The following is a 22,530-nucleotide window of genomic DNA, read 5'->3' as shown; positions in this document are numbered from 1 at the left end:
TCATTGTACCCGACCTTTTTATATAAAAGGACTAGGAGTAGAATAAGTTAATCATAGCCATTTGTTTTTCTAGGATTAGATCTAAGTTAGAAGCCCTAATTCTACCTCCAACTCATAATCGTCACCATCACCTCTATAAGCCACCCTACCTTACGGTCGTCCACCACTAGTAGTGTGAACAAGTCGAGCCTGAGTGAGCAGGCTCGGCTTGAAATTAATTCCAAGCCTTAGAATTTAGCTCAAGCTCGCCTTAGCTCAACTTGAGCCGAGCCCGAGCCTGAAATTAGTTTATTATCAAGCCTCATTCAAGCCGAGCCAAATCAAACTGGACCGAGCTAGATTGAGCCCAAGCCAAGCCATAACCTATTTCAACTTAACTAAGCCTGAAATGATCAAATGAGCCTATTCTCTCTCACCTCTCTCTCTCATGGCGTCTTTGAAGACTCACACCATGCAATGGCTCCCGGGCCATAAGGAGCCAGCCGAGAAAGACTACGACATCTGCAAGATGGTCCTCGGGACCCACACCATTAATGGCGAACCCAACCACCTCATGCTTGAGGCTCGCCGAGGTCTCTTTGAATACTCTCACAGTGCAATGGCTACTCGGACATAAGGAGTCGATCGGGAAAGACTACATCGTCTACAAGATGGTCCTCGGACCCACACCGCTGATGACGAACCCAACCACCTCATGCTCGCCGAGTTCGACGTGAGACAGTGCGACGACAAGTAGGGCGAGAGCATGGTTAGATCTTGTCTTTTGATGATTTTGTTGGGTTTGTGGATGTGAATGTTGATTGATTTGTAGAATTAGGGAGCTCTTGTTAGGTAAAAGGGCAAAGGTTTCTAATTTTGGTTGAGTTTGGGGAGGAAGTTTATAATTAGGGAGCTCTTGATAAAGATGTTAATGAATTAGGGTTTCCTCACCCCTTTTATACTGATCCTATCGAGCCTAAGCGAGCTGGCTCCAACTCAGGCTTGGCTCAATATTAATTTCAAGCCGGTTTTGATGGCTCGAGCTCGGCTCATCTCTAACTGAGCCGAGCCAAACTCGAGCTTTACCCGAGCCGAGCCCAAACTGCTCGTTTTATTTTGACAGCCCTATCCATCACCACCCTTGGTCGTCTACCACCCTCCGACGACCGCCGCAACATCAGATATTTATCATTTTGCCTTCGTTCTAATTTTACTCCACTATTTTAATTATATCTTTTCATCTAGATATCTGATTGATATGAAACTAGAGCCATTAAAATTCTACCTCGTGAGGCTACCACCATTTAAATTTTTATAATTTTCTTACTTTCAGATCGGTCCATATCTAGTTTGTAACATCAATATGAATATCCTCTTCTTCAATATCTTCTTCCTGAAATAAAAAATGTTTAACTTTCAATTATAAGTTATAACTTTCATTATTTTTTTAGTAGCTCTAACCCAATTCACAGTGATAGCCAAAGCTTTCACTATCTTCGGAGTCAAAGAACTTCAATAATCATCTAATACCCTCCCTCCAGCACTAAAGGCAAATTCTGATGCTATGGTAGTGATTTGTACAGAAAAAATATCACGAGCCATCTTAGACATAAGAGGGAATTTCAGTGTATTCATTTTCTACCAATTTAATATATTAAAAGTGCTAGGATCATTTATTACTAACAGTATCTTCTAAATTTTATCAAACTCGCACCAATCTTACTCAGTAGAAAGCCACTTGTAATTAGCATCTCTATCTTCATATAGGCTAAACACTATCTTGTATGTGAAGACAGAATCTAGCATATTATATGTGAAGTTTCATTTGGTAGGAACATTAATACATAACCCTCTTGTTGTAGTTAAGCCAGTTGTCTAACAATTTTACCAAATTTAAATAAATGATTAGGAGACTTTTTTAAGTATTTCACTGTCCCTCTAATGTTATTGATCACTTCTTCGATTTCTTTCAAACCATCTTGTACCATCAAATTAAGAATATGGGCACAATATCGTACATGAAAGAATGTTCCTTTGAAATATAGTTTCCTCTTGAATCAAGTTAGCCCTCAAGCATCTAGCTACTACTGTAACAACCCAAACTATAAAAAAAAAATTGGGCACAACGTCGCCGCCCACACTATGGTCGGCCTCGTGCCCATGCAAACTGCTTATGCAGCTTGTGTGGTGGGGGCGCCATGCGCCCACTGCCGCTACCGCAGCCAACGGGCTGCAGCCAGCTGGCCGCGATGGGCCCCAGCGCACCGCAACCCCTCCTCCACCGCCTTCCCTCTCTCTTTAAATCTCTCTCTATCTCTATCTCTCTCTCGATCACTCTCTATCCTCTCTCTACTCTCTCTCTCTCTCTCACTATTTTAATAATATTATATATTCTTCAATATAATTTTATTAATGATAATTTTTATAATTAATAATTAATTAGGTATAAATATAGGTATTACTTATATTTATTTATTTATTTATATATCTATTAGATTAATATATAGATTTATAAATTATAATTATTAGATTTATATTCTAATACCCTCATCATATATATGTTAAGTATTTCTATTAATTTTATGATTATTCTGCAACAAATATAATACTAAGCTTATTTAGTTATTTATTTATTATTTTATCGAGTAAAGACTGCATTGTCCCTAATTAATCAAGATAGTGTATAAATTATAAAATTAATTATAATTAGACCTTGTCTATACTTATTTAGCCTATTATTTTATTTTATTTTATAATTATATATTTAGAAATACTCTCATATAAAAGGAAACAGGCCTCTTCTCCCTATGTTATAACTAACATTTTATAATAATAATATAATTATAGTATTTGAATCGTATCTATATTATAGATCTAGTTATGTAATCAAAAATAATGAAAAGTGATTCTAAACCTAATAAACCTTTATATTTTAATTGAATTAATTCTAATTAGATAAACGGCTAACATCATACTACTTAAATATTTCAGCGTGATTATATGACTTTATCTAGAGATAATTACAGTCGAGCATATTTTATCATGCATCTAATTAGGTTGATCTGGGATATGAGCACATTGGTGATAAGAAATGATTATACTGTTATAATGTTATGTCCAGTTGATCTGTAATATGAGTATGCATGTGTTGACTACATGGTTGAAGACTACATTATATTATTTTTTTCTTGATTCCTGTTCCACTTTAATTCTTATTATGCATTGATTTATTATCGTACTGGATATATGCATATGATCTGTCATTTAGAAGGAAAGCATGAAATGTGATTGATAGGATAGTTGATAGAAAGCGTGAGGATACTCGAGTGGGCGTGAGGGTTAGGACGCGCTTGGTGGATGATTGATCGCTCGACATAGTCACTATCCTATTGGTCTTACGTCCGAGGTCATTAGTCTGTATGCGCAGTAGACATTCGAACACATGTCGTTCGCTAGGGCATATGTGGCGAGTTATCCTCACGAGGTTTCTATCAACTATGTGGGTGCCCAGTCTGGATGGATGTTAATACCCTAGCAGGTGGCGGGGTATGATTATATTTGAGATACTCTTGTGGGTGGCGGAATATGCTCTGAGCCTTCGGACATGATATTGAGACCAGGTACCGAGTGTTGAATTATCGAATAGTCAATATGCATCATAAGTAGTTGCATTTGATATCATAGCATGATCATGATCGGTATACATCATATGTGTTATATTTGAGAGAGTTATGATGATGGTATGACATGGAGATTTATTTATACATTGTCAAATATTATATATTTTATCAGTTATGACATGACATGTTATTTATTTTTCATTTATGTATTATTGAGGAACATTCATATACTTATTCATGACATGATGCTCTTTCGATTTATATTATCCAAGTACATGATTTACTCTCTGTTTGGCATCATTGATTCGGGGTAAGATCTATTCATTGAGCCTTTTGCTCATGACTCTCTTTATTTCTTTTTCTAACCCCCTCAAATATGTGGTACGTGATAGCGACTTGAGATATCTTGAGAAAATATTTTAGAGCGATGATGAGGTGAGCTATAGATGCGAGACAGTATAGATGATAGTATATATAGGAATTGAGTTGTACCAGTATTTGATATTTGTTCTCTTTTGTATTAGACGATGGATTATATAATACAAGTTGAATTATAGTGTACTCTTATATTAGTCATTTTAGTTGTATTTTGATGGTTTGCTGTGGCCTGTGTGGGTCCTACCAGATTATGTAATGGTCTAGTGTATACTATTGTGGACTTGGATATTCACATGTTAACAAGTTTATTTGGTTAATAGTATGATTTATTTGGTGATAGATTATATGATTATGGATAAGTTAGTAGGTTTTATTTGATGATGTCATGATTATACGTGCACAGGAGAGTATCTATGCGTGACGGGCCCCGCCCATCCTGTCGCGTGCGCCACGCGTGCCGTATGGGCGCATGGGCGTGCACGTGTCCGTGCCGGACGGGGGCGTTACAACTACATCATTACTTGAAGCATTATCCAATCCAAGAGACTTCAGAAATCCATTAGAAATAATTGTGCCAATGTGAGTGGCTCCAAATCAATGAAACTAATAATGCATGCTTGTAACTACCAAAGGATCAATATAATGTGTTGTCAAGCACATATAGCCAATTCTTTGATTAGAAGTCCAACAATCGCATGTCCATGAGATTTATCAACTTCTTGAAGGCTCTTCTTTAGCTTCCCTTTTTTTAATTCATAAACTTTTAGACATATTTTTTTATGGTATTTCTATAAATTCTTTTATAATAAGGATTTAATACCTTCATCAACATATTAAAACAAATATGTTCAACTATTCTGAAAGGATATTCATGAACAATTATCATATTTGCTAAAAAATTTTTTTATTTTGCGTGATCAAAGGATGATGAAGTTGAATTAAAAATCATAGGAATCTCTACATTTATAGTTTCATGTGAAGAGAAATTGAGCGTTCCTTGCTTTTTTTCCTTTGTTTTTGATATAAAGACAATCATTCATTTGTCTTTTTAGGCGGAAGTGCATCCGATCTTCCTTTGGAATATAACCTTTGACAGTATTTACATCTATACTTCCCTACCTTTTGTTTCTTTTCTAATACCTCAACTTCATCAAAAACATCCCAGACGTGAAAACTCTTTTTCTCCCTTTTCTTACTTTATTTTCTAGTTGCACTTCTTCTATCTCCACATTATTAGTACTCAGATCTTTTTTAAGTTTAATTGGAGAGGCCATTGATTATTCAAATGAATAAAGTATACCAGACAATTGTAAAAACAATAATTTTAATAAAATAAATGTGCTAGTAATTTAACCACTATTTTGGTGAATGAAAAGCAACTAGCATCAAATACACCGATACCAACATGGAAAGAAATAACATCAAATGCACCCATAGCAACATGACAGTTGTAATTGAATAAACTTTAGATAGGAGGAAGACTAGCACTGTGTTTCTTTACTTGTGAAAAAGAAAAATTCTAGTCCAAAGGACACTGTTTTCTTAATTTACCCTCTAATAAGTGAGAACAAATCCAAATCTCTTATCTACATCATTTTCATTCTCAACTGTAAGATTCATATTTAACTAGAAAAAAATTGTTAAGATAATTAACTGACCAACTATGCATCAAGTTGTTCTTTACCAAAGAGTGACCAACTTTGCATTAAGATAATTGTTAAGATCCATACAGTTGATCTTTACTAGATAGAGAGACCAACTCTGCATCAAGTTTATTAACTAATAGCTATAAAGATTATTAACTGACTTTTAGCGGTGGAGAATGAGATGGATTTGGCGGTATAGGTGAAAGAGGGTCGCTGTCGGTGCTTTGGTGATGAAGAAGGAGATGGTCGCCGTCAGTGTCACCTCAGTAGTGAAGATGGGTTTTAGTGGAGACTAGAGAGGGTTGTTGTCGGTGCTTCGGTGGTGAAGATAGAGATGGTCGCCATTGGTGCCTAAGTGGTGAAGAAGGAGATGATCGCCGTTAGTGTCGTCTTGGTGGTGAAGATGGGGTTTCGGTAGAGACTCAAGAGGGTCGTCGTCGGTGCCTCAGTGGTGAAGATGGAGATGGTCACCTTTGGTGATCAATGAAGATGGGTTTCAATGGAGAAGCTAGGGTTTTTGTGGAGAAGCTATAGAGGGTTTGGGGTTGGGGAACTAGGGAAGGTATGGAGTTAAGCGTCAATCAGGATATGTAATTGGTTTAGAGAGAAGCTAAGGTTTTTCTCTTATTTATATAGATCATATCAATCGTTGGATCTAAGATCCAATGATTCTAAATCTTATATATACATATATTACCCAAGCCTGGGTGAGTTAGTGCTGGCTTGGCTTAGCTCAATAATTCTTTGGAGCTTGAAATTTTGGCTCAGCTCGACTAGTTTAGAGCTCGAGCAAGCTAGAACGGGCTCTTAATGAGCCGAGCCCACAAGCATCATAAGCCCAAGGGCCGTTTAGACAATCCTACACTACATATGTTCTACTAGATGCCTTCCAGCAAGCATTACTGTGGCACTCTACACCCAAGCTTTGTTCTTTGCAAGATTGCTAACCAAACTCTCATCACTCACAATGATGCCCATCAATGCCTCATAGCACATTGTTGTCTATGTCCTTAGCCTACCTCCACGGATTTCGCAAGTGTCTTTTAGCAATTGCCACATTAAAGCCCACAAATCTCCAAGGTTGCACCAACGAAGGGTCTCGACCTGTCATTGCATGCCCAGCTAGCTTTATCCATCATGGTAGATCAATATATCACTAGACTATCTCTTATCACTTGCACGCTCCACTATTGAGATAGTATAAGTGGATAAGGTAGCACATAGTGAGGCATATGAGAAGCCTCCCTAAATATCCACCCATATATAGGGGGTGTAAACGAGTCAAGCTTGAGCGAGCCGACTCCAGCTCAAGCTTGGCTCAAAATTACTTTCAAGCTTTATAATTTTGCTCAAGCTCGACTCAGCTCAACTTGAGCTGAGCCAGACCGAGCCCGAACTGAGGTCGAGCCTAAAATAAGTCTATTAACAAGCCTCATTCAAGCTGAGCTAGATCAAGCTAGACTGAGCTAGATCAAGCCCAAGCCAATGGAGGAGGATGAGGTAGTGGCTTGGCGAAGGAGGACGATGCCGATGAGGCGGAGGCTTGGCACAGGAGGAGGATGACGATGAGGCAGCGACTTGGTGAAGGAGGAAGAGGACAACGAGGTGGCGACTTGGAAAGAGGAGGATGATGACGAGGTGGCAGCTTGGCGAAGGAGGACGATAATGAGGCGCCGGCGACTTGAGGAGGAAGACAAACATGGGGCGGCAGCTTGAGGAGGAGGATGAGGAGTGGACTTACCGAAGGAGGAGGTGAGTCAAACCTCATAGTGGAGAAGGAGGAAGAGAAGGCAGGTTAGAGAAGGTGGAGGAGAAGGCGGGTGGTGATGGAGGAGGAATTTGGGAATTTGGGAGAGGCAGTAAGAAGATTGGGATTTGGGAATTAAGGGTTTATTATGGTTTGACTTATTTATACCGAGCCTAACGAGCCGAGCCTGAGCGAGCCGGCTCCATCTCAGGTTTGGCTCAAAATTATTTTCGAGACTTTTAGGGATGCTCAGTCTTAGCTCAGCTCCGAGCTGAGCCAAGCCCGAGCTGCCCATTTCTTTTGACAACCCTACCCACATAATATCATGGGCCTTGTGCCACTGAGATTATCTTAAACCACATTATTATTAAGCATGCATCGCACACGCAAACCTTGGGCTAGCACTCCACAAGTGCCATGGGGACTCTTATTCTAAGAGTCCAATATCGGGCTAGTCAAAGCCGCTTAATTCTAAACATCATGCCCCTCCCTAAAGAGGAGTTCTACCTATGCCAAATCACCACCATTGCAACATTAATATTCTCATGTGTTTATTGACATTGTGAATGACATTCGCTTTATCCCTTACCTCACTATTCTAGTGAGGCATCCAAAAATCTATGAACCACACGGTTAAAAGGTGTTATGAGGCATTAATTTCTCACATACTCATAACTTCCCTAGTAACGTACCATGACGTATCAAGGTAAGCCAAACTAATAGTAAAGGTAGCCAACCATGGACTCCGTAACATATGAATCCAGGAAGGGGCAGTAGCCCCAATGGCAGAGGACAGAGTCCAGGGACTCGCCGTCCATCAGCTTAAGGATGATAGAGACATTCCTAGATGGGGTGGGAAGGTAGTGTGGTAGCATATGATGGAGGCATCGCCAATGTCAGACTTTGTACGCTGTGCTATCATTTTTATGGCTAAGGATGCCTACCTTTTCAAAGTTTGAGAGCCAGTACTAGCTGCCACCTCTTCCTCAGTAGATCATGGTTGTCTAGGATGGGGCGGCATCCCTGTCCATTTGTTTCTTATTCATGTTTTTCATCATAAAGAAAGGAACAACCTCATTCTAAGGCACCATTAACATGAAATACTCCCAAAATATTCAAAAACAAAATGCTCCAAATAAGAAAGAGATCAACCTTCTCCTAGCCTTAGAAACTCCATGGCCTCTCTTCTCCAAATCCTATCCTCCTCTCCCATTTCCACTCTAACCTCCCTACTTTGCTTCCTCCAATCCAAGAAAGCTTCACTCTATCACCAGTAGACGAAGGCCAAGAGCAAGTTACAAAGGCCTCCATGGAGAACAATAGTGGCACAACAATTGAGGCCTCGCTTGCGACAACAATGTTCGCCATGAATTGGGGCAAGAGGAGGGAGTCCTCATGGTAGCCTAGAGAGACATCACAACAGAGGTGAAGATGGAAGTCGTGTGATTTGTAGAAATCATTGACGTAGAGAATGAGGGTCGGGAGGGAGAGACCTGGGTGACGATGGCCTAGTGGCGGCCAAAGGCCTCGAGGAAGGAGTTGAGCTCTATATTGGTGCTAGTTCTAAATCGGATTGAGATTGGAATATAGAAGAGAAGTGAGGAGAGGAGGAGGAGGAGAAGGAAACAATGTCATTTTTTTATAAATTAGAGATGTGAAAATGGGTAATTTAGATATTTTATAAATTACTCAATGCATTATAACAAAATATTTCTTTCCTAGTACCATTTTGTTTGATTATCATTAGGTTAAGTAAACATAGGGTGTTAAATAAAAGGGATAATTCCTTTTTCAGCCCCCTGAACTATCACCTATTTCTACATTGACCCCCTAAACTTTTTTTTGGTACACACACCCCCTAAACTATCAGAAATACCTCACTTGATCCCTTCCGTTAGGGTTCCGTTACCCATTTTCGTCCAAAAAATATCACATGATAATCACCTGACAAATATATGACAATTTTACCCTCATATATCTATAAGTTACATGCTGTCTTAAAAAACTTTTAGATAGACAAAAATACCCCTCATTCTCTCCCTCCATTGCTGTAGTCACAACCTACCCCACCGCAGCCTCCACTGCCATAGCCACCACATCCACGACGTTGACCACCGTCGCCTCCTCCGCAGCCTACCATTGCCCTCCTCTCCGACATGCTCGAGCTTGGATCCACCGCAAGATCTACATCCCCGTCGGACTTGGATCTTGGATCGACGCAGCTTCGGTCGCTATGCCGCTGCCTCCGGCGACTGCGGCCGATCAAGATAAGACAGATCTGCCCTCTTCTCTAAGCCCCGCATCGGTGTTGCCATCACCCTCTTCTCCGAGCTCGTCGTCGCTGTCGCCATCTTCTCCGAGCCCGGCATTGCCATCACCATCTTCTCCGAGCTGTTTCTCTCTCTCCAAATTCCTCCCCGTCACCGTCGCCCTCTTCTCAGAGCTCTTCTCTCTCCAAATGCCTCACGCTCTCATCTCTAAGCCTGACATCCCTCTTCTCCGAGACTGGCATCACCGTTGCCCTCTTCTCCGAGCCTGGCGTCCCCGAAGAGGTGAGGAGGAGGGAGAGATCGGGATTAAGGCAGAAGGAGAGGGTAATGAAAGAATTAAAATAAAATAAAATATTTAGAAAGGGGATAAAGGCAGTGGGAGAGGGTAATGAAGGAGTTTAAAAAAAATGAAAATATTTAATATTAGTTAAGCCACTTAATTTTCTCATCATTATAACTAGAGGGGTAATTTGGTCATTCATTAATTTTGTCAATAGCATCAGAGGGGTGAGGTATTCTGATAGTTTATGGGGTCAGTGTGTACCAAAAAAAATTCAGGGGGTCAATGTGAAAATAGGTGATAGTTTAAAGGGTGAAAAAATAATTATTCCTAAAATTATAGGAAAAGAAAAAGTTGAATTACAAAATTATTAAAGACAAGGTGTGAATCACAAAATATGTAAAAATAGGGGGTGTGATTTTTAAATTTACTTTAGTTTATGAATCTAATGACATATTCTTTCCCGCAGTTACATTTAGCATATATAGATTCTATTACATTGAGATTAGATGTTAATTATGAGTGAACTACCCGTACCTCCTGAGATGCCTCGTTTCTATTACGATCCGACCACATGGGTTAAGTCGAGTCGAGTCTATTTATCTTTTAATTATTTTATGATATAAACCTTTTAGACAAGTCTAATTTAGTTATGTGAGTTATTAAGGCAAATCAAAATAAATCATGACAGTCCATAAGATAAATCTAGTTAAGGCAAGTCCAAATAAGTCACGACAGCCCTTAAGGCAAGTCTAGTTAAGTCAAGTAAGCCTTTAAAGTAAGTCTAATTAAGTTATGTAAACATTTAAGGCAAGTCTTAATTCGAGTCGTGTCGGCCTTTAGGGGCTATTCCTAGTGGGACTTGTGGTAACCTATCTCTATATGTAGAGTGGTCGGGCTCCTTATTAAACATCTAATAATCTAAGTATATCCAAGCATTGAAAATTAATTGAGTTTAGTTATTTTCTTATTACCGTATTCACTGTTTTATCATAATCGTTAGATCGTCTTTACCTTTCTAGGAGTAGTTCATAGCCATAGAACCTCCAAAGCGTCTAAACCCTAGCCATGACCATCCTCTAGTAGTCACCCTACTTTACGGCTGTCCATCACCACCCTTGGTCGTCCGCCACTCTCCAATGACCGCCGCAACTTTAGATATTTAACATTCTGTCATTTTCTGACCTATCTCCACTGTTTTATTTTTAATTTTTCATCTTGACCTTAGATTTATGTAAAACTAGAGCTATTATAACTCACAAAGCTACCACTACCTAAATTTTCATAATTTTCTTACGTCCAAATCATTCCAGATCTAGTTCGTAACACTTTCTCTTGCCATTAATATTATTCTAATCCTCTTAATCCATCTAATTCTTCTATTGGAGTAAATTATGTTTCTCCATTAAAGGCTCTGACCATTGAGAAAAAGGGGACTCCTTTTCTCTTGACTCAACTTTATAAAGCTGCTTGTTCTATATTCACTATTTCTAATTCATCGACATCCTACAGATCCATCCTACAGTAGATCCAGCATGCTTCCTTTTTGAAGATCAGCATGGATCTTGCGAGAGTGAAAGAGAGTAGGTTGGAATGAGGCTACAGCCTGATAGATATATTTTTGGGCGAGCCACTATCTATTCCTACCTTATTAATGAGATGACGAGGAGGTGAAAACCCGTCGAAACCTTTAGTTAGTAGACACAGTGTCGAGTTTTTTCACTTTTAAATATTCTTTTAAGGTGATATAGTAAATGTTCCTACAAAAGTCCTTAGACCTTCCACAGACTTGTCCTCAATCTTATTCTGTGGCACCTAATTTCCAGCCCTTCTCCAAGAAGATCAAATCTATCCTGGTTTGGGCTCAGACAGTCGGGTTATTAAGTGTGTATTTTCCCCAAGACCGCCTCCTCTTAAAGGTGGCCTCAAACTTCGAGTGTCTAATAAAGATCAATGGCTACACGTTGGTCGAAACTCATGGTCGCATTGTCAAGGTGTGTATTGAAATTAAACTTACTTGATTGAACCACTAGGGTAGCAAATTCAATATAAATGGCTGCCTATGAAAATCTTTCTTTGGTTGGTTTTTAATGTGGTGATGTGAGGCATTGGCTTACTATTTTTCTGAACATGATTGCAACCACCACACCTATCTTCATACTTTTTTTTGTTGCCAATAAGGCGACTTATGCTGACAAATAGCCGACCATTTCTTTTTCTTCGCATGTGGAGGGCTTCTTTGCCTTAAAAGAGCGAGGTATAGACCATCACCTAGGTGGAGCTGGTAAGAGCCCAACTCGATGTGTTCCTCCTTCACTAGGGTCGATCAACCCTAATGCCACCTTTGGTATAGCTACCACTTCTAATGCTAAGATTACCCTTTTATAGGTAAGTTCATTTCTGTGGTAGGTGGCACTGCCTCACACTGGAGCTTCTTGTGAAAAGTTCAAACGTGGTAGAATGGAAGTGCTTGTATCTCTCCTCGAACCACTCAATATGAGCTTAATGATACTAGGCCTATCCTGTCATGTTATTAACTATGTTATCAAATTATCTAACATTGTGTTGGCTACCATAAATGCTCTTCCTAATATCTCACCCATTGATCAAATATTCTTGTTAACTGTATAGGTAAATCCAACAATTATGAGTGATGTTTTCCCCACTTTGCAAGACAAATCAATGTTATAATAGATGTTTCTCCTATAATTCACACTTTCCATAATGAATCTGTCAAAATCGCTACGATTTCCTTTGTGGTGAGGAAGGAGGAGGTGTTGGAGGTTACAATCTGATTCCAAAAACTCACAAAAAAATCCGATCAAAATAAATTAAATAAATTTACAGATTACAGAATATAAAATTCTGAATAGTCGAGTCTAGTGTTGGACATTATCTCCTTAAGACCAATTCGTCCTCCACTAATTGAACCAATTTTTCTTTCTTTAATTATGTAGAATGTAACATTTACCCACAAAATATGTACCCCTTTTGGGGCCCAAAGCCTATAAGAAGTTTGTTACTTATATACCATACTAATATTTCTCAAATATCCAATATGGTACTAAACTCACTTTTCTTTATTTTCCATTGCCATGATATCCACTTTAGAGCCAATTTTCATTCACTTCTCTTCATGGATTTGACTAAGTGAATATTTGACAATAAAGTACACTTTGAGCTAAATTTATTTCACCATTAAACTATCATTAATAATGTGTGGGCCCCTCCACTTAAAATTTAGCTCAAAATTAATAAAAATTCATGTCAAATACATGAAATTACTAACAGGAGGTAATTATAGGCTAACCATCTGTAATATACTAAACAATCCTCCTAACGAACAGGTCACGAATTCAAATCATGCACATGTAATGCTTCTATAAAAAATTTAATATATCTCAATATCAATGTTATCAAGCCCATAACTTGTGACGTAGTTGATCGGCCAGGACCGACTACACGTCACAATAGAAGCTATAATAGTAGCTTACACGTCTCTAGTATTTGAAAAATAGAGTAGGTGGGAGTCATAGTAATGCATGTGTTAAACGATTGCTTAGCTTCTTGGAGGACGATATGATTATATATACTAAACTTATACACTAAATTGGCAGTAATCTTCAAAATACATAGAGTTTGTTAGGTGTACACCGAAGTAATCCAATTAATATATCTGATAGCATGCTAATCTTTCCATCCAACTTTGAGACTGCAAAGAAAATAAATAAGTAAATAAAACAAAAACCAAAAAACAAATCTTTGAGGGCTGCACACATGAATTACGAATAGCTAGAGATTCTACTGATGGTTACTCGTCGACCATTAGTCTAGTGGTTTATTAGTCTAATTTCTTTAATTGCTAGGGCCTTGGCTGATGTTATTCTCGACAGACAGTCTAGTGGCGCTATCCATCACGTCTGTTTTGTGTGTACTTCGTTATAATACTAGAATAGGTAATTATAACTATGAATGAGGAGTTTGATTTCTAAAATATGAATAAGAAAGAGGATTAAGCCAATACTGAAAATACTCTTGATTTTATTATAGCAGTATTGGTGTTCTTTCATTTTATAGATGTTCTGATAATTATCTATATTAAAGATAAATCTCTGCTCGGTCCTCCAAATAAGAGCTCATCTAGAGACTTTAAACAAGTTTTGAGGTTAGTTTTTTCTTTTCTTTTTTAATCATTCGAGCCCGTAGGATCATAAAGTAGAATCAAGAGTGAAAACTAATTCATATATTATGAATCACAATTTTCTCTTTTTAATTAAAGGAAATTTTATTAAAAAAAATTAGAGGCTAGCAGCACCGGGATTGGCTCATCCCAAGTGCGTCTCTAGCCATTGGAATTCTGGCATCCCTTATCTATCCCAAAAGAAAAAAATAAAATGTCAACATTTGATGTGACGTGCTAGCCACTAGGTAGCAAGATTTGTCTCACAATTTGATGGATAGTTATGTTTGGGAAAAGTAGACGTAAGATATCTCCAATCATTCAGAATCTTTTTTATTTTTCACGGATTCAATTATTAATATAGAATTAATTTCAAAATTCACTTTTGGAAGTCCAATCCCCCTTGTTTTAAACAAAGCTTTTCGGAACGCCCAAGCTTTAGATAAGATAGCTTCTACTCCTTTGGAAAAACACACTCTAGATCTTTGAAAATCCACCCACCTCTAAAAAAAAAACCTCCTAATTGCTCGAATTCACTGAGGTGACGTAATATGGTGTGATTAATTTCCTAACACCTCTTACTTTGTGGGGGTACCGGATGGAAAAATCTCGCAATGGTATTTATTATATATATTTAGTGTGATTCACAATCTACCAGCCATTTGTGCTATATTTTTTATTTGACTCTTCTTCTTTTTTTCTTTCCCATCTCTTTTAAATTTTTAAAGGAACACAATGCAATATTTAAAGCTAACTAAAAGGTAAAAAAGATCGATCTCCTAACACTTTTCTATCTATAAATAGCCTGCATCATTTGCTTGTCCCGACAACTGGTTGTATCCACACCATGGAGTATTCATCTCTGCGTACTTCCTCTCTCATCTCCGTTACCATCCTCTATCTCCTGCTCCTAAACTCCTGCATGGCGTCGTACCACACCAACGAATGTCACATGCTCCACTTCCACTTCTACATGCACGACGACTACACCAGCCCTAATCCAACGGCTATGCGGGTGGTGACCTTGCCGTCGACGATCGACTCATCACCGCGCCACTTTGGCGACATAGTTGTGCTCAACAACGTAATAACAGAAGGGCCGACCCCGGATTCCAAGCTCGTCGGAAGGGCTCAAGGGTTCGCCGTTCGGGTGTCGGAGAACGGGACCGTGTCAGACTTGAGCTTGCACTTCGCGTTAGAGGAAGGGCCTTACAAAGGAAGCTCACTCACCGTTCATGGGAGGATTGCGATGACCTTGCCGGTGAGGGAGTCGGTGGTCGTCGGAGGTACCGGCCATTTCCGGTTTGCTCGTGGTTATCTTCTATCCAAGAATTATGACTATAGCCTTGCCACTGGTGGGACAGTAGAGATGCACTTGTATGTGATGGAAAAGACATGTCTCTAGCGCTAGCTAGATGCTTCACTGAATAATTGGCACTTTACCTCTATTCTATTATCTGAGTAGCCTCATGTATTGTTGTTAATTTTATGTATTTGACATGAATTTTTTATTAATTTTGAGCTAAGTTTTAAGTAGGGCCCATATATTATTAATGATAGTTTAATGATAAAATTAATTTAGCTCAAAGAGTACTTTATTGTTATATATTCACTTAGTCAAATTCATGAAGAGAAGTGAATAAAAATTGGCTCTAAAGTAGGTATCATGGTAATAGAAAATTAAAAAAAAAAAAGTTTAGTACCATTTGAGAAATGTTAGTATAGTATATAAGTAACAAATTTTTTATGGGCTTTGTGCCCCAAAATGGGTATCTATTTTATGGGTAAAGGTTACTATGTAACTTAACTTATACGCGCACGCCGCCCGACCTGCCTCGGCTCGGTTCGGATCGCACACACAAGTCAAGTCCAATTTTAATTTTTTTGCCTGATACGGGTTCAAATATGGTCTAGCTCGGGTTGGTTGGTTGAACCTGCCCGAAGTCGAAGTGGTGTGTCCCTTCGATGAACAGTTAATCAGTTAATTAGTTGGTTGAACCCGACTCGAAATGGTGCATCCCTTCACGTTGTAACTGTTAATTGGTTTCAGACTAACCATTTGCATCCTTTCGTCGAGCTTGTTTAATTCTATAAATAGGCTGTCAGTCTACATAATTTGATACACAGAATTTTAGTTCATTCCTTCTAAGTCTTGGTCGAGTCTTAAGTCTGAGTCTGCATTTGAGAAATAGCACAACACGGTTCAAGTTCAACAAGACATTCGAATAGCTGCTTCCTTTTGAGTGCAAGGCAGTCGTTATATTCTGGGAGATCGACGTCCATTGTTCTAGAAGCAATCACTGGAGGGTGAATTAGTCTTAAGGAGATAGTGTCCAACACTAGACTCGACTATTCAGAATTTTATATTTTGTAATCTGTAAATTTATTTTATTTATTTATTTATTTTCGATTAAATTTACTTTTTAGAATCAGATTATTGCCGTCAACATATATAGTAATTCTTTCAATGTACTCCTTTAAATATAAATAATATATTATAATTCTAAATAATTTTAAAAACCAAAGAAGTATCTTTAAAAGCAATATAATTATTTTTCTTCTATTATTTAGCCATTTTTAACTAATCTTTACATTTACGTATATTAAATAATAAAGATTCTTACATAATTGCCACTAAAAACTTTATATTATATATGCTTCCAAAATATAGTAAGCACCGCGAAATCTTTGATACTCCTTTAAAAATGGCATTCTGTTGCTTAAATTTAAGTAATCATAATTAAAATTGAACTTGGATTTAAAAATAACTAGTTTACCCTTATGTAAACAATTTAAAATAGTACAAATCTATCCATTAGTTTACCCAGAATCATAACATAATGAAATATATGTTGTTTCGTGCAAGACAAGATTGTTGATACATATCCCTTTCATTTCCATTTTCTAGATTTCATCATCATCATCACCACCATCATCCCAATTGAAGTTGAGGATCGGATCATATCAATGAATCAAAAAAAGAATTAACTTGTAACAAATCGGTCAACCTACTGCAACTGAACTAACATTTTTCTTTTGAAACTTACATAGCTATACTTAGTATTCAATTTTCTTTTACTTTAAGCATAATTTACTGTAAATGTAATTAAGATATAATTTTGCATAAGTCATATTATTTAAGTTTTTTATATAATTGCCACCTAAAATTTTCAAAGCATCATAACTGCCCATACATTCTTTAAAATATTATAATTACTGCTAAATCATTTTGACTCTTTTAGAGTTTTCACTATAGTTAGGTTCTAGCATAATATTATTAACAAATTATTGTCAAAGTTAACAAGTTCATATAAATTACTACAATATACCGTTCTTTATTTAAATTTTAGAGTGTATCTCTTTAGTTGACATAGGAACATAGTTCTTAAATTGAACAAATATATCTCCACTTCCAAGTTTCAACTTCTCTAGCAACAAATCATCATTTATGATAGCACATAATACATAATAATAATGTATATTCCATTATGCTTATTATGTTGTATAATATCATACCACTTGGACATGTGCATAACCATAAAGAGTGTGACTACTGTGTTTTGATAGTACTCGACATCTCCCCAGCTAGGATTAGAAGCGGAGGATATTATTATACTTATATATTACGGTGCACGCTTGAGGTCTCAATCTATTGATCATAGACAATCAAGTAGACATTTTGTCAAACGATGGACGATTTATTATTAATCAAGGAGAGCCCTACCCTTTAAGATATTTAAGATAGAGAGATAGAAGAGTAAAATGACATAGACCTAGCAATACCTGATGACGCAAACTAATGGCGTTCTTAAGCAATGGCTCATGATTTTCGCACAGTTGTGCGATGATATGGAGCCGAGGGCTCAAATAGTAGTATCTATGTGCGATACTAACCTATGTGATGGGCTTACGATTGAAATTTTTAATCTAAGATGATGGATAATTAGTCATATTGTTCGTCGGGTGATAAACTAGCGAGTTACCATTAGGATCTACTATCCCTTATGAGTTTGTATAGTTGGGTATGCCTATTGATGTGGCTTATAGGCATAGCTCCATATGAGCCTAAATTACAAACTTTATAGTCTGAGATGATGCATATCATGTAGTGTAGTGTTAACATGACCTATGGATGGAACTTAGTGTGAGTTTGAGTTTGAGGACTTGATAATCCGGATTGATGCATGGTAGGTTATTAATTGCTAATGTATGTGCGCATTAGATGAACATGCCGAATATGAGATAATAATGTATTGATTTGATCATGAAACGCATATTCATATTTACTTATTGTTGCAATATTAATTGCACTATATTTAGATTATAGCAGTGGATACTTGCTGGGCTTTATGCTCACCAACTTTTTGTGGAAATATTTTCAAAATGGTAAATGGACCGAGGCTCGTATAAGATCTAGTGAAGCCTAGTTTTGGTTCTTTTTATTTATTTTATTCTTGTAAAGTAAGGTAGATAGCTTATAGCTCTTGCGAGAGTATTAGGATATGTCTATAGTTTTATATTTTGGAGCTTGTTGTGACCTATGGTGTTATAGACTTCCTTCTATTTTGTATTATATATGGAAATATATGTTTTTCTCCTATTTATTGTGTTGAAATATTAACCAATAGGTCACGTGGACATCACGTGGGTTCCACCCACGTGAGGGCCACGTGTATTTAGGGGGTTGTTATAGCTCTACCACTACCAATTGATTCTCTCTCATTTATTGAACAAAATGAAACATCTTCAACAATTATACTTGATTTTTCAAGCACAAAAGCATTATAATATCATATAATACTTCTTTAACCTTCCAAATAGTTATATCTTAGGAAATCAATACTCTCCAAGCTTCATTTTGAGAAAAAGGTTTAATATTGTTGCTATTGCCATTAACATGTTGCAATCTCCCCAATATTTATCAATTGTTTTTCATCACCATGGCATATTCTTACAAAAAAGGAACCCCACTTTCAGATGCAATATTAAGCGACTATTTTGCCTTTCACACTTTAGACCAAAAAATATTAGCAATAGGATATAAACTTCCAAAAAATATGTCACTAACATCATTAAATATTTTAAGAAATTCACACAATATTTTGGTATTTTTCCAATCCTCTTTAGAAGGAAGCCATGATAGTTTGCATCCCTTGTTGCATACTGTTAAAAAATACTTTTATAAGCTAATGCATGTTCTAGCATGATGTAGGTCAAACTCCACCAAGTAGCAATATACAAAGCCAACCCCTTAGAAGTAGAAATAGAAAATTGTCTTACAATTTTTCTGAATCTATAAAGGCATCCAAGAGATATCTTCAAATAAGTGACGCTGCATCTAATGTTTTCAATAACATCTTTAATAGCATGTATCTAATCCTGAACAATCAAATTCAAGATATGTGCCTAATATGAAAAATATGTCCCCTAAAGAATAATTTTTCTCTAGCTTGAAAATTCTCCATTATGGCTTTAGCTGCAATATCATTAGAGAAGGCATAATCCAAATGGATATTTATTACCTTGTCTTCTCCACCCCAACTAATCAAGTATTCAACTATAGCATCTACAACAGCAACACAAGTGTGCGGAGGTTTTAATTGGCAAAAATTAATCACACGTTTATATAATTTAAAATCAGAATTAATGAAGTGAGCAATCAAAAATATTTTGATTTGATGTCCATAAATTTGATGTCAAACTGAGTTTGTTAATACCTTTAAAATATCTTTTCACTCTTGCTTTATAGTCTCAAATACTTTAATGACGTCATTCATAATTATATTCCTAGACACCCTCTCATGACGTGAATTTAAAGATTTCAATAAAATATTGAATCAATTATGTTCCACCATATTAAATGAATAATCATGTACCATAATCATTTTGGCTATAATCTCCTTTATTAAAGTTTGATTATACCTCAAGCAACTTCAGATATTGTTCTTCTACAATAGAAACTACACTATTGGTATAATAGAAAGGAATGAAAGAACCATTTATTTCTTGCCCAATAATTCAAGACATCCGTTTGTGTGCTTTTTCAAATGTATAGTATTTTGTTTAGGCACGAAATACTTTGACGGGCAAGTCAAACACTAAGTTTTTTTTTTACTTCTACTCCTTTTTCTATTACCTTTATCCTTTTAAAAAATTACCATAATTTTGAAGCCTTTCTACCCATTCTCTGTGTAACATTATTATTTTCTTTTTTAGCTTGTATTTCAATACTAGGTATAGTATCACCTACTTCTGATTGTTAAGATGACAGTTGAGAAGACAATCATTCATGTGAAATTCTACATGTATTCATAAGTACACATTACTATACAAAGATAATTAGATATCACTAAAAATTAACAGCATTTAGAGTATTAGAGATCACTGAAAATTAACAGCATTTAGAGTCTTAGAGATCACTGAAAATTAACAACATTTAGATATCACTGAAAATTACAGTGTACTAAAACATTAGAATATATTTGGTCTTCCATGTTGAGTTGAATCCAACCTTAGAGTTTGTTTGTCAACTATGTAAATCTCTCAATCTAATTCAGAGAAATCAACTCTTGACCTAAAGATCAAGAAGACTAATTCAGAGAAATTCAAAGTGCATCTGTGCATTCAAAAATGAAACTCACTACTTATAGCTACCACAAAATCTGCGAGCAACAGGGGTTTGAAAATCTCAAATCTAGCAATAGGGACTCCAAAATCAAAACTATGAATACATACCTATCAAGAAATGAATAGATCTACTATAAATACATACCTATCATGGACGGTCAAAGTCGAGGAAGACTACGAGTGTGTGGTAGAGCATCGTGCCGTTGTGAAGAAAAGAGTCGATGAGGATGTGCCAGCGTGGAGGAATGAGTGGACGAGAGCATGCAAAGGTGCCGGCATGTCGAGGTGCGAAGGTGATAACATGCGAATTTGGTGTAGGAGGTGTCAACGTCAGCTAGGCTAATAGTGGTAAGTTTGAGAATAAAATGGGTTTGCGATGTCATTCTAGAAAGATCTAACCTAGGGAAAGAGAAGCTAAGCCATTAGATCTTTTGATCAAATGGTTCATATATATATATATATATATATATATATACATTTGAGCCAACTTGAACGAGCCAACTCGGTATCAAGCTTGGCTCAAATTTAATTTTGAGCCTAGTTTCAAAATCAAGATCAAGCTCAGTTGAGCATATATTTGAGCCGAGCTTGGCTTGATTATTCTGACGGTCGTACCCAGATTACATCATTATATAACCAAATTGAAGGTTAAGTGGTTGTTTTGTCGGTTTATTGGTCCAACAGCCCGATCCAATCCGATTCTAATGACTATACTAATAATTAAAACCTATAATTCTACAATGTGAATTTATACAACGTGAATCTCTTCTAATAATATGAATAGTTATAGTAACATAAACAGTTGACTTACACGGCATAACAGTGGGTGGGAGGAAAGTGGAGAAAAATTAGGACTTGGACTTGAAAATAAGGAGAAAGGTAAAAATGGAAAGTAAAGGTGCAATTTGGGGTTATAAGTCGGGAGAATGGGAGATGGATTTGATTCAATTTGGAAATGAGAACGATGGAGAACTTAATTCAATTTGGAAATGAGGACGATGGAGAAGAGTCAAAGAGGGTGAAGAGGTTGAAACTTAAAATTGAGGCATAATAATGCAATTCGAGATCATTTATATATCTTTTAAAATAAAAATGTGACATTTACAGAGAAAAATAATTATTGGAGACGTTAAATTCTATAAAAAAAACTTCTATTACCTATTCCTTGCAAACTCTAATTCCTATCCCAACCCTAATATCCATCGCCGGAATGCGTGATATTCTATGACCCAAGTACGAGGTAACCTAATTACTAGGGTCTCCTCTCACAAAAGGCAAAAGAAAACGAGGTAACCTGACAATGACAAGGAGAGAGACCACAGTTTCATATTTTATCTATATTATTATCTATACCAAACCATATAAATAATATCATTCACTCCCTATCATATAAAAATTTATCATATTCCTGTCTATAGTATCATTCACTCCCTATCATATTAATACTTTATCATTTAATTCCTATATTTTATTTTAGTACCTCAAAAATACTACCATTAATTTAATACATATACAAGTAACCGTACCCTTTGTCTATTAAGTTACGATAAAAATAAAAGGACTGCAAATGGCATACTATCAAACGAATCATTTTAGAATATTGACATAGTTTTCCTAGTGAAATATATTTGCAGGTAGCATAGATGATACTGGCCAACAATTAGAGGGCCTCAATGTAATTTAGCCAAAGTATTTCAGAGGAAGCTAGAAGAGCAGCTCGTTTACAACCCCACCTCTAGCAGAACCAAATGACCAAATAAAGCAACGACAAAGAAACAGTACAAAATAGTGACAGCAATGGGA

At 36.7% G+C, this 22,530-nt stretch overlaps 1 protein-coding gene across 1 annotated transcript; it reads left to right on the top strand.

Annotated features, from left to right (window-relative positions):
- The first annotated feature begins 15,022 nt into the window (after positions 1-15,022).
- On the top strand, positions 15,023-15,505 carry LOC140787806 (pterocarpan synthase 1-like). Its single transcript, XM_073136913.1, has one exon. It carries the CDS (start codon positions 15,023-15,025, stop codon positions 15,503-15,505), a length of 483 nt encoding a protein of 160 aa, XP_072993014.1.
- The last annotated feature ends 7,025 nt before the right edge of the window (positions 15,506-22,530 follow it).

This window comes from Typha latifolia, chromosome 4, assembly GCF_019914945.1.
Source record: "Typha latifolia isolate L0001 chromosome 4, TyphaL0001v2, whole genome shotgun sequence".
Lineage (NCBI taxonomy): Eukaryota > Viridiplantae > Streptophyta > Magnoliopsida > Poales > Typhaceae > Typha > Typha latifolia.
This window is presented reverse-complemented; position numbering and strand designations above follow the sequence as displayed.